Raw genomic sequence first — 12,163 nt, forward strand, 5'->3', positions numbered from 1 at the left:
TTCATACCTTGCCTCTTTTAAAAGGGTGCTTTTCTTTCTTTCTCAAAAGAATGATCCAAAACTTAAATTCCTCTGAAATCACTCCTGAATATATTTAATCAGGAAGCATTCAAGTTGGATCTAAAGGGGGAACAAAAAGAAAGAAAAGACTTATTTGGAGTTGCCCATGCCTTCAGATATAACGGAAAGTGTATGAAGAGGGGTTGGAGGTGCAAGTGTTGGCGTTGCAGACCACAGAGTCATTAACATTTATTGAAATGTTCGTATGAGATAGGTGTCTATACTTGGAACAGACCTGTGCTTTTGCAAGGAAGCTGTGCATTTTTTCTACATTTCCACATTTTGGATGACCAAAAGAGAAAATTTATGTTATATTCAATCTGATTGAAACCTTTCAATATAAGAAAAATTTTGGTAGTTATATTAGGACCTGTATATAAACACACAATAGGATTGTATTTGATTTTGATTTTGATAAAAATTTCATCATTGTTCAGAACACACAAAAGAAGAGGAGCAGTTATATTTTCCCTAGAAATGCATATTAGAATTGAGAAATTAGAGCATGATAAGGAACTAAATGGGAATTCTGTAAAAATAATAGAGAATAATATTTCTTTTAAAATATTGGTTTAGTGATAATGGTTGATTTTGGTTTTCATTTTAGCTGTTTTGAACAATATTGGTAAGAATAGTTTACTTGTTATATTAAAGAATTAGGTTATCTATCTTAGTTTTTGATCCTACCCTGCTTCTTTTAGAGTGTATCTTGATTGATTTCTAGAAAAGGCTGATTATTTCCAGTGATTTTTTGGAAAGCTGATGATCTGCTTTGCTAAACAATGTCCATACAAAGCTTCAAAATTCTGTCTCTCCAAACCATTTATTCCTTTCTCTGTTTACTGAGGTTTCCATTTCACATCAACATTTGCCATTACACTGTATGTAGCAATGGCAGTAGTGGCATTGATAAGAGGGAAATGGCAATAATGACATTGACAAGAGGGTAATGACAGATACAAATAAAACAAACCTATCAATATAAAGACAAAATCTTAAAGCTCAGAGTTTGTATAATACTTTCTTTATTAATAAAATACATACTTGGGCAAAATGTAATTCCTTTTGAGAATACAAAGTAAATAGCCAATCATTTTCAATAGGCAAATACTTTAATAAATGAATGCAGAGTTCCATTTTATACCAAATCAAATCAAATATTATCTGAATATTATTTTTGCTTTGTTTCCACATATCGTAGTAATTAAATATCAGTTATAATAATAGGTAATATTCTCCAATTACCATCTCATCTGATTGGTTAAGAAACTTGACTGCTATAAAACAATTCTAGTGTCCGGTTTTTCTACAGACCCTGGCTTATGGAGATATGAACCATGAGTGGATTGGAAATGAATGGCTTCCCAGCTTGGGGTTACCTCAGTACAGAAGTTACTTTATGGAATGCTTGGTAGATGCAAGAATGTTAGATCACCTAACAAAAAAAGATCTCCGTGTCCATTTAAAAATGGTGGATAGTTTCCATCGGTAGGTTTTTGTTTTTTGTTTTTTGTTTTTTTTGCCAAAGAAGAATTAAAATGAAACAATATATTACCTATACTTTAGTAAAACAAAAATGGATATCTAGAAGATAGAAAATATATGTCATTTGAAACATCATTTGTTTACATCTACTTGGAAAAATATCTTCATCCAGCAAATTTCAGGGACTTTCTAATTTAGAGCTATGTACATATTATGTGCCCGAACTTCATGGAAATATATGTGTACAAAATTCTTCTCATAGAGCATAAGTCTATTTTTTGTGGGATTCTTTGAAAATCCCATGTTTGTAATTTTATAGTTGTATGTGTTTCTATTAGAAAATTATTTAGAAAGAATAAACAGATATTCATAGTTTCAACTCTACAAAAATATGGGGTTATAAATTTTATAATTTAGTAACATTCTAGGAAAAACTTTGAGAAGAAATTCTTCATCTAAGACATATTTGTGCTTTTTATTTTTCTATGTCTTTTGGTGAGTTTGCTTATTTGTATATTAATTTCAGAAAGAAGCAATACTGTGTTAGATAACTGTGAGGATGCAGATGAACAACAGGCAATGTCTTTTTTCAAGTTGTTTACCATCCAGCAGATAAAAAGGGATTTGTTGCTATACCGTATCATAAATGCTGTGTTTATGTTAGGTGAAACAATGTCAGCTGGATTTTGGTTGTTTTTTTTCACATATAGTTGATTGTGGCGATAAGTTAATAAATATAACCATAGATGATTTTGGCTTGGGAGACTGTATTTGCTTCTCTCCTGTCCAACATTTAATCAGTGACTGAAGATGGTATAAAAATTGGATATGTTGATGACATAAAATTAGGATAAATAGAGGATAATTGGGGCTTTTGATTCCAACTTATGGAGATATTTTGAATTTTAATGCAGTTGTTGACACTGTTGAATTAAATGTGGTGAAGATAAATATAACAGTGTTTTTTTAAAAACCTATTAAAGTGCTGGATGGAGAATCCATAATTTAACAGAAACTTGTGTGAAAAAGATAAGGAATGTATCATTAGCACGAAACTCTCCATTTTGGTTAATGGCTTGACAAGGCATGTTTAAACTGTGTTTATTGGCAGGGACCACAAAAGTGCTACCACACGGTGACATAACAAAAATAAATTGCATTTATTTATGGGCATCAAATTGTTGTAAGGTGATAGAAGTCCGATGATAAAGTTGAAGTAGTTAAATACATTTAAATTGGATGAAGGAAGATTTTAAATAAGTTTTTTTATGTTTTAAGATCATTATTATGTGATAGAAGAATTATATTTTCTCTGTTGAGTGTGTGATTTTTAGTTAACACAGGTGTAGATACTAGGGTGAGTGACTTCTACTTACTAGAAGAAACAACTTTGTACCACTCTCAGCTGCCTTGTAGTGTATACATTGTGAGGTAGTGAGTGAACTCCCTGTCATGGGCAGTTTAGGGCTTCATATTTCATATGGTTGCATTAGATTTTTGGGGTCCAGTTTTTCCATTCTTCACTAGATTGACTTTTAATGCTGTTTTATTACTTTAGTAAAATGTTTTCTATAATGATCAAATTTTAAAAAAAACCCTCAGATGACTTGCTTTTTGTCTGTTCTGGGAAATACCCAAGCTTCATTTTTAAGTTATGCTAATCTCTGACTTAAAGCAAGTAGTACCTGACTGTATATTGCATCCCATGGTCTTTTGGGCCCAGTTTTCCGTCTGACAGACATTTTCATAATATTATATATCCTCTGTATAGTATAATTTTGTATTCCATATCAAAACTTGGCAGAAACTGACCAAGATGCATTGGTTTAATCTCAAGCTGCCCAGTATCTGTGATAGTGATTATGTCAGTATTATCTAGTATACCACTGAATTAGTTTGCTAGGGATGCCACAACGAAAGACCACAGACAGGTGGCATAAACAACAGAAATTCATTTTCTCACAGTTTTGGAGGCTAGAAGTTTAAGATCAAGGAATCAGCAGGTCTGGTTTCTTCTGAGGCCTCTCTCCTGGGCTTGCCGATGGTCACCTTCTCTCGGTGTCCTCACATAAGCCTTTCTCTGTGAATATATATTCCTGTTGTCCCCAAGTGTCCAAATGTTTTTTTAATAAGGTCAGCAGTCAGTTTGGATTAAGGCCCACCCTAATGGTCTCATTTAACTCAATTACCTCTTTAAGGACACTGTATCCAAATGTAATCACATTCTGAATTACTGAGAATTCGAGCTTCCACATGTAAATTTTAGGGGAACACAATTCAACCGACAACACTTGCCTAATGAAATTTTCTTTCCATTTTTCTTTGATTCTGAAATATTTGACTCAATATTGTTTTTATTAAAATGCAGGGCTTAGAAATGCATCTAACAAATAAGTGTAGTCTGACCAATGTGTATGTCTAAATTTGCTTATATTCCTAAACATGTAAAGTATCACTGATAATCAATGATCTTTACTCTTGAAGTCTACAGATTATTTTTTCCTATCACATCTTCTGCATCTTTATATCTAATGTCACTGAGCCTTCTCATTTTCTCTCTCATAACATCTCTGGTTTATTGATTTTCCTTTCAAGTTTATGACTGTTGTCCTTATTTTAGCAGAACTGAACCCTGAATTGATTTTTCTGTCTCCTCTGATTACTTATTTTCCCATCTCCTATTTTGCTATGAGATTATTTTTCCTTAAACAGAAAACTTATTTTATTTATTTATTTATTATTTGTTTGTTTATTTATTTATTTATTTATTTATTAGATGGAGTCTCACTGTGTTGCCCAGAGTGGAGTGAAGTGGCACGATCTCAGCCCGCTTCAACCTCTGCCTCCTGGGTTCCAGCGATTCTTCTGCCTCAGCCTCCCGAGTAGCTGAGACTACAGGCGTGAGCCACCACATCTGGCTAATTTTTGTGTTTTTGACAGAGACGGGGTTTCACCATATAGGCCGGGCTGGTCTCAGACTCCTGACTTCGTGATCCGTCCGCCTCAGCCTCCCAAAGTGCTAGGATTACAGCCGTGAGCCACCGTGCCTGGCCAAACAGAAAACTTTTACTGTCACCTCTTCCTTCTCTGAAAATTGTCCAATAATTCTGTATCAATTATATGTATTTCATACTTAAAAACAATTCAAGGCTTTCCTTCAAATGCCCTATTTTCCATGTGTAATTGTATTCCTCCTTACTTCCTAGCATGGGTTTTCAGCTCTGGAATGTGTGATCTCGCTAACCACACCTTTAAATTTTCATCTGCAATCTTTTGTTCATGATGCTCCATTTTCCTGAGTCAACCTGTCTCTGCTACTTGATCCTTTAAGGATCAATCAATTTTCTGCTCCTTCCACGTTTCCTTTTTATTCAGTTTCAATATCTGCTGACCTGTTCTTCTTACATGCTTCTGTATCACTTAGAGTTATGAGCTATTCATTTTAGTATTTGGTCCTCTATCCTATTACCTAACTTACTCATGTTTTGTGTTATTTTTCTCATCAGCTTAAGAAGAGAGTATCCATTTCTTATTAATTCCTTACTGTCTCCATAATGGGGACTTTAAATTCTTTTCAAATGAATAAAATATTAATTTGCCTGCACCTAATGTAGGAATAGCTGGATGAAAGACAAAGACACATAGATGAACAATATAATCCATGATGATTTTAAAACTATGGTTTTTCTTATTTTGAAACCATTTTTTTCTATTCCTTAGAAACATTTTGTGCTTAGAATAATTATAAATGTATTTCCCTCCAATACTGAAGGATTTGATTGCAAATGTAATTTATTAACTTGTTGCCCTAAGAAGCAGTGCATAGTGTTGACTATGGCTAATCAGAAAACTTTCTCCACCTGCTGAGGTAAACTCACTGTTTTTTTTGTTTTGTTTTGTTTTGTTTTTTGTTTTAATTTTTTTTATTAAAAAAAGAACAAGTTTACAGTATGGAATTATGTGCTTAAAGAGGTTGAATTATGACAGAAAAGAACTAGAAAGAAGACGGGAAGCAAGCCAACATGAAATAAAAGGTAATGTGTCTTTCTTTCATACGAAATGCCTTTATTCTGGGGTTTTAACTTTCACTTATATTAACCTAAAATGTTATATGTGTTACAATGGTTAGTAAGTAGCATAAGCATTTGGCTGGAAGTGTTACTGTTTTTTTTTTTTCCATTCTTTTCTAATTAAAATACAGAAACGATATCACCAAGTTATAGGGTAAATATCCCATTTGGGGAATAATCTTGAGTTTTTGAACTGAGATTTATTTATGTGAACCTATTAATTATACATTCTGCTTGTACTAAAGATGTCACCATGCAGATATTTTTGTCAAACTTTTAATGGAACATTCTCAGTATGATTCAGAGAAACATGGTATATCATTTTTATGGCAGTTCATCTTTGGTTTATATCATTTTACTTTTATTTCAGTGCCCAGCAATTTTATTTTTGTAACACTGTGTAGTTAAAGAAATTATATAGTGACTTTATGCAGAAATGATATAAGGATTTTCCCCTATAAACCAAACTAGTTCATTAATAATTTTAGCTGGTAATATTATCAGGAACATTGTAAATTGCTGCAACTGCTATGTGCACAAAAATGTTTTATTTGAATAACAAGAAAAGACACTCCATATTGCAGCTTTGTTAGAAAAAATACTGTATTTAAAAACTAATCATCTAAATGTTGAGAAGTACCTTAATATACCCGAGAAAGAATAATTTCAAAAGAGGAATATGTTAGATTATATTCTTAGAGACCATTCTATTTTTATTATTGTTGTTGAAGAAAAAAATACATGATTGGATATAAGATATATGTAAAGGTATTTTTTGGTATAAATTTAAAGGATTCAAGTGCAATTTGCTTACATGGATATATTTGTGGTAGTGAAGTCTGGGTTTTAGTGTGTCCATCCCCTGAATGATGTACATTGTACCCATTAAGTAATTTCTCATCTTTGGCCACCCTCCCAAACTCCCACCCTTCTGAGAATCCAGTGACTATCACTACATACTCTATGTTCACTTGGACACATTATTTGGTGCTCACTTGTAAGTGAGAGCATGAGGTATTTGACTTTCTGTTTCTGAATTGTTTCACTTAAGATAATGTGAGGGCATTTTTTGCTAAAACTAATCAATCCACTTTTGTTGTTTAAAGAAGAAAAATATTAAGGAAAACACAACCAAAATTTTTACGGAAAATTTTGGATATTAAAATACTTATTAGTTATATTTCCATTTCCTATTATCCAAGAGTTGATATGTGCAAGCATTATATCAAATTTAGTGGGTGTTTCTACATTACATTAATTGTTCAAAGGTAGGCATGGGTCTCTGTTTTAATCTTCACTTTTAAGGCTTAATTTAGATAATAAAATAGTATGTATTACATTCTCCGATATTAACGTTTAGTGCTGTTTTATTCTTTATTTAAGATTTTTTTTAGGTTTCTATAATTTACATTTTTGATAAACAATGTCAGAAATTACTTTTATCTTTGGCAGGTCTTGGAAAGTACATTAGTTCTAATGGAATGGGCTTGAATGCGTGTGAAAGTGATTGGTTAAAAATAGTTTTCTATGTATGGCTCATCAGAGAGTAGACAGACTCACAATGGATTTCTTGTAACACTTCATTTGATGCATTACTTCGAAGCAAGAAAGTGTTTTTCCATTATCAAAATCGAGTTGTTTGATTTCACTTTATTTTGGGGCCCCAGGAAATTGCAGGTTGTTTTCAGTGCATTGCTGTTCAGTTGAATTGAAATTTGGGAATTAATGGGCCAAAGATAGACCCCCAGAAGGAAGTTTGCATTTGACCACACAATGAATGTCTTAGCACACAGATAGATTTTACCCATGGGATACCACTTTGTAGTTTCCTTTCTGAAGTATTTTTATCCAATTGCATTTTATTATGCCTCAGCTCACCACATGAAATGTTTCACATATAGATAGATCTAAAGGAGAGGAATTACCCAGTTGGCCCTATACCAAATGTTATATTAGTATTTGGCAATTGCTGATGAGAGTGTAGCTCTGAGGAAAAGAAAAAAAAATCTGCCATGATTCACTATGATCACACACAACTCTATCTGATAAATAGCTGTGAATGAGATCATAAATAGCTTGTTTCCTATGACGATCTGGTGACATTTACAGGAATAATTCTCAACTGTGACTAGGGGTCTCTTATTATCGAAAGTGTTATTTAACCTTGACCTTAATGAATGTTTTCTAAAGTGAAAAGACCACGTGACTATCAAGAACCTAGTAACATTTTATTTTTTGCTAAGAATCAGTCAACACTGATCTCTAGCCATTTATTGTTTAGGTCAAGAAGATTTCTACACAGTTTTAAAGTCAATTCATACATTGCTTGGAAACAGATTTATGGAAAGGGATCTAACTTTAAAAATGAAACAAAAAGAAGTATTTTGTTCTGACGAGGAAAAGTTTGAATTCATGCTTTATTTGCCTTTACCTCATAAACAGATCATGTTAAATATTTGATCACTCTTAACTACAGGTGTGACTATGGAATTTTTGATGGGCACCTATTTGCAGAAATATCATGACCATATAATATGTCTTAGACTATCAAAATATAAACCTAACTCTAGAAAAAACCAAACATTCCCTATTTACAAATCCATCTAGTGCAAAGAAAACTGGATTTTGTTTTAATTATTGAGAGCATTGTCACGTTCATTTTTTAAAAATGGTGTGTTTAGTAAAATTAAATGGAGAACTGTTGCTGCCACCCACAAGTACTTGCCTAGCTTTTGGGGTTCAAGTGTAGGGTAACCAGTTGTTAGAATGAATCAGTAACTATCAACAGCAGCTGATTATACAGCCAAAATGTGATGCTAACCAACTCACATCCCATTTTCTGAGGTCCAAAAACCCCAATGGAATAGGCTAAGGAAAACTCAGAGGAGAAGCTACACTTTAGAACTGACTCGGAGAGACAATTAACACATATAATATAAAATTTCTTTATATAATAAAAAATATTAAGGAAATCCCTTGCTTTGCTGAAGACCAGCGGGGAAGAAAGAGGCAAAACTCTGAGGGGGGACAATAAATGTCCTACTTCTTGCAGAAATTCATTCTGCTTTGGATGCAGCAGTTAATAGTAATAAGACTGTGGGACATGGGCATTCCTCTCATGTTCCTTCTTACCTAAATCCGAAGAAAGATCTAGGACATTTCTTTTGAAATGAGATCATTCAATCCACAAATGGAATTAAGTAGAGAGATGTGAGACAGGCATATGTACAACTTCCAGATTCATATACAGATAGCACTGTGGATTGGCACAGACAGAAAGGACACCAAATAATTTGAAGAACTTCTACTTCTGATAGATTGGAGTACATTAAGTCAGACCAATCTTTCGCCAAGAAGAAATAGAAAGGCTAGATAAATCAATAAATGGTAATAAGGGCTATTTGAAAATAGTAGAAACCAATTAAGAGAGACAGGACTTGAGAGGTTATGATCTTGGAAAAAAGAGAAATGTAAGGAAATGGTGAAACTGTCATTCTCTACTGTTTTTCCTCTTTCTAACAGAGAAGCAGGGAACGGAGTTGGGCGGTGGTGGGGATTGGAATTTAGAGGTGCCAAAACTGCTGGGCCTTCCGGAGCAAAGAATCTATATAAAATAATAATAATAAAATAAGTAAGACTATACTCCTCTAGAGACGTTTGTGGACTTCTAAAAAGGATGGAATTATAAGATAAAAATTGAACAGAAAACCAAAGCCAAAGGGCAATAAATCTAGAAAGAGAACTCTTGTAATCTCATGATAATACAGTAAAAAAAAAAAAAGGTTTTAACCACCAAATACACTTTAATTTGAGGTCTCTGATAAGACACACTCTATGACTAAGGGTAAACTTAAAGAGATCAGGCTATTTATAATGTCTATTAATGTTAAAAATAAATTTTATTATATATATTTGAGGTTTGGAACATATTATAGAACACATATAGGTAGTAAAATGGTTACTATAGTGAAGGAGATTCCTAGACTTTATTTTGAAATGTTAAAATTGAAATCTAGCATTGATTTATCTCAATCCTTAATTGGAATAAAGTTGATCTGCCTTTATTATAACTTCAGAAAAACATAAAAGCAAAGTCCTCTCAAGAAGTTGACATTCAGAGCCTCTGCAATTTTTCAATCATATTGTGTGAGAGCCAGTAAAAGAAAAACTCAGACATGTCAGATAATGGCCAAAATGAGGAAAACCAAGATGATAAAATCAGAAAAAAGAAAGATATCCATAGTTGACCCTGACACTGTTTATTAAAAATATGTAAGGAATATAAGTGACAAAATGGAGAATTTAATATAGTTGGAATCAATATGTTTAACAAATAATCAAATGAAAATTTGAAGAAGTGAGAAGTATAAAGACTTTAATTGAGAACGCAATAGGTGGTTTAACAATAGAAGAGAGTTTAGTGAAATAAAAGATCACTTGAAAATATCTAGCCCCACATATGACAAGAAACAAAAAGGATGAGTGATATAAAACATCATTAGAGACATTGGACATGGTGAGATAGGTAGGAGACAATAAGAAAGACACAATATTTGAAAAAATACTGGTGGAGACATAAAAAAAAAAATAACTGAAATGATAATCCACAGACTTAAAGTTCTCGATGGACCCCACGTGAGACTATAAACAAAAGGGAAAATAAAAACACATCTAAACATATTACAATAGAGCTACTGAAAACCATGAATTCTCATGCCACAAAATCTTAGAATCTGCCAGAGTAAACTCCACAATAATTTCAAAGGCACAACATAAGATAACTGATATTGCTCAAGTAAATAATGCTAGAGGAAGATGGAATTATAGCCTTAAAACGGTGAATCAAACTAACTTCTTACTTTGAAGTATGTCCCTCAATATTAAAGACAGAATTAACATACTTTCAGACAAACGATATCTGAGAGATTATTTCACCAGAAAAAAAACTAATAGAAAATAAATATTAGAGTAAGTGATTCAGGCAGATGGAAAGATCATAAAGTTAATTTTAAAAATGCACACATGATGGAGGAGAACTGAAAAATGTATGGGTAAATTTCATAATAATAGTAAAAACAATAATATCTGCAGGGCTTAAATTTTACATAGAATTAAAATACATAACTATAATGCAAAAGGCCGGAAGGGAATAAGTGAAATTAAATTGTTTGAAAGTCTTTGCATTATCTATAAAATAATAAAAGGAATAATTTATAATATACTCTAATAAGAACACATTATAAGCTTTAAGTGCCACTACTAAAACAATAGTATAAAGTATAAATATAAAAAGCTAACAGAGGGCTGGGCATGGTGGCTCCTGCCTATAATCTCAGCACTTTGGCAGACCAAGGCAGGGGGATCACCTGAGGTCAGGAGATGAAACCAGCCTTACTAACATGGTGAAACCCCATCTCTAGTGAAAATACAAAATTAGCCAGGCATGGTGGCGCATGCCTGTAGTCCCAGCTGCTTGGGAGGCTGAGGCAGAATTGCTTGAACCTTGGAAGCAGAGGATGCAGTGAGCAGAGATCATGCCATTGCACTCTAGCCTGGGCAACAAGAGTGAGACTCTGTCTCAAAAAAAAAAAAAAAAAAAAAAGCTAATGGAGTGGTAGAATAAAACAAGAAAACATAATAAAGGCAAGAAAGAGAGAAAAGGAACAAAGAACAGGTAGGACAAATAGAAAGATGGTAGAATTCAACTCAAATATCAAAGTAATAATATTAAATGAGCAAGAACTAACTATTTCAATTTAAAGACAGATTGAAAAACAATGATATGCTGTACACAACAGACACACTTTCAATATAAGAACACAGAAAATGTATTAGTAAAGGAGGTACACATGCAAATATTAACCAAAGCTGCTATGATTCTTCTAATATCAGAATATAAACTTTAAGGCAGGAAACATACTAGAAATAAGTTGGCTATTTTCAAATAATAGAAGGGAAGATATAGCAAATTAGTATACATCTAATATGTAGATTTAAAATACAGGAAGTAAAAACTGACAAACTTTAAAAGTATCAGACATTTTCAGTTCATAGTGGGTGTTACTGATTAAAACTACAATGAGACACCCCATGTATTAGTTTGTCGGGGCTGCTGTATCAAAATTCCACAGATTGCGTGTCTTAAACAACAGAAATTTGTTGTCTCACAGTTCTAGAGACTAGAAGTTCCAGATCAAGGTGTTAGCAGAGTCAGTTCCTACTGAGAAGAATCTGTTATTTGCTTCTCCCCTGGCTTCGGGTGATTTGCTGGCAATCTTTGATGTTCTTTGGCATGTAGGCGCATCACCATGATCCCTGCCTTCATCGTCCTATAGTGCTCTCCATGTGTGCATGTCTATTTCCAAATTTTGCCATTTAAGAAAGATAACAGTCTTACTGAATTTGAGCTAACTCTATTGACTCATTTTAATTGATCATTTCTATAAAGACCTGATATCCAAGTAAGGTTACGTTCTTAGGTGCTGGAAGTTAGGGCTTCTACATGAATTTGGGGGAACACAATTCAATGCATAATACCATACACCTAC

General features: G+C 33.0%; 1 protein-coding gene across 29 annotated transcripts in view; it reads left to right on the forward strand.

Moving 5' to 3' along the window:
* The window catches only part of LOC105473289 (PTPRF interacting protein alpha 2), a 510,238-nt gene that overhangs the window by 485,930 nt on the left and 12,145 nt on the right, over positions 1 to 12,163 (forward strand). For 21 of the 29 annotated variants that reach the window (XM_011727001.3, XM_011727012.3, XM_071071359.1 and 18 more), the window contains 2 exons: positions 1,355 to 1,548; positions 5,482 to 5,579. In XM_011727001.3, coding sequence (XP_011725303.1) covers positions 1,355 to 1,548; positions 5,482 to 5,579 — 292 coding nt within the window. The remainder of the gene's footprint in view (positions 1 to 1,354; positions 1,549 to 5,481; positions 5,580 to 12,163) is intronic. The other 8 variants (XM_071071360.1, XM_071071365.1, XM_071071368.1 and 5 more) reach the window with 1 other exon arrangement.

This window comes from Macaca nemestrina, chromosome 10 (assembly GCF_043159975.1).
Source record: "Macaca nemestrina isolate mMacNem1 chromosome 10, mMacNem.hap1, whole genome shotgun sequence".
Taxonomy (NCBI): Eukaryota; Metazoa; Chordata; class Mammalia; order Primates; family Cercopithecidae; genus Macaca; species Macaca nemestrina.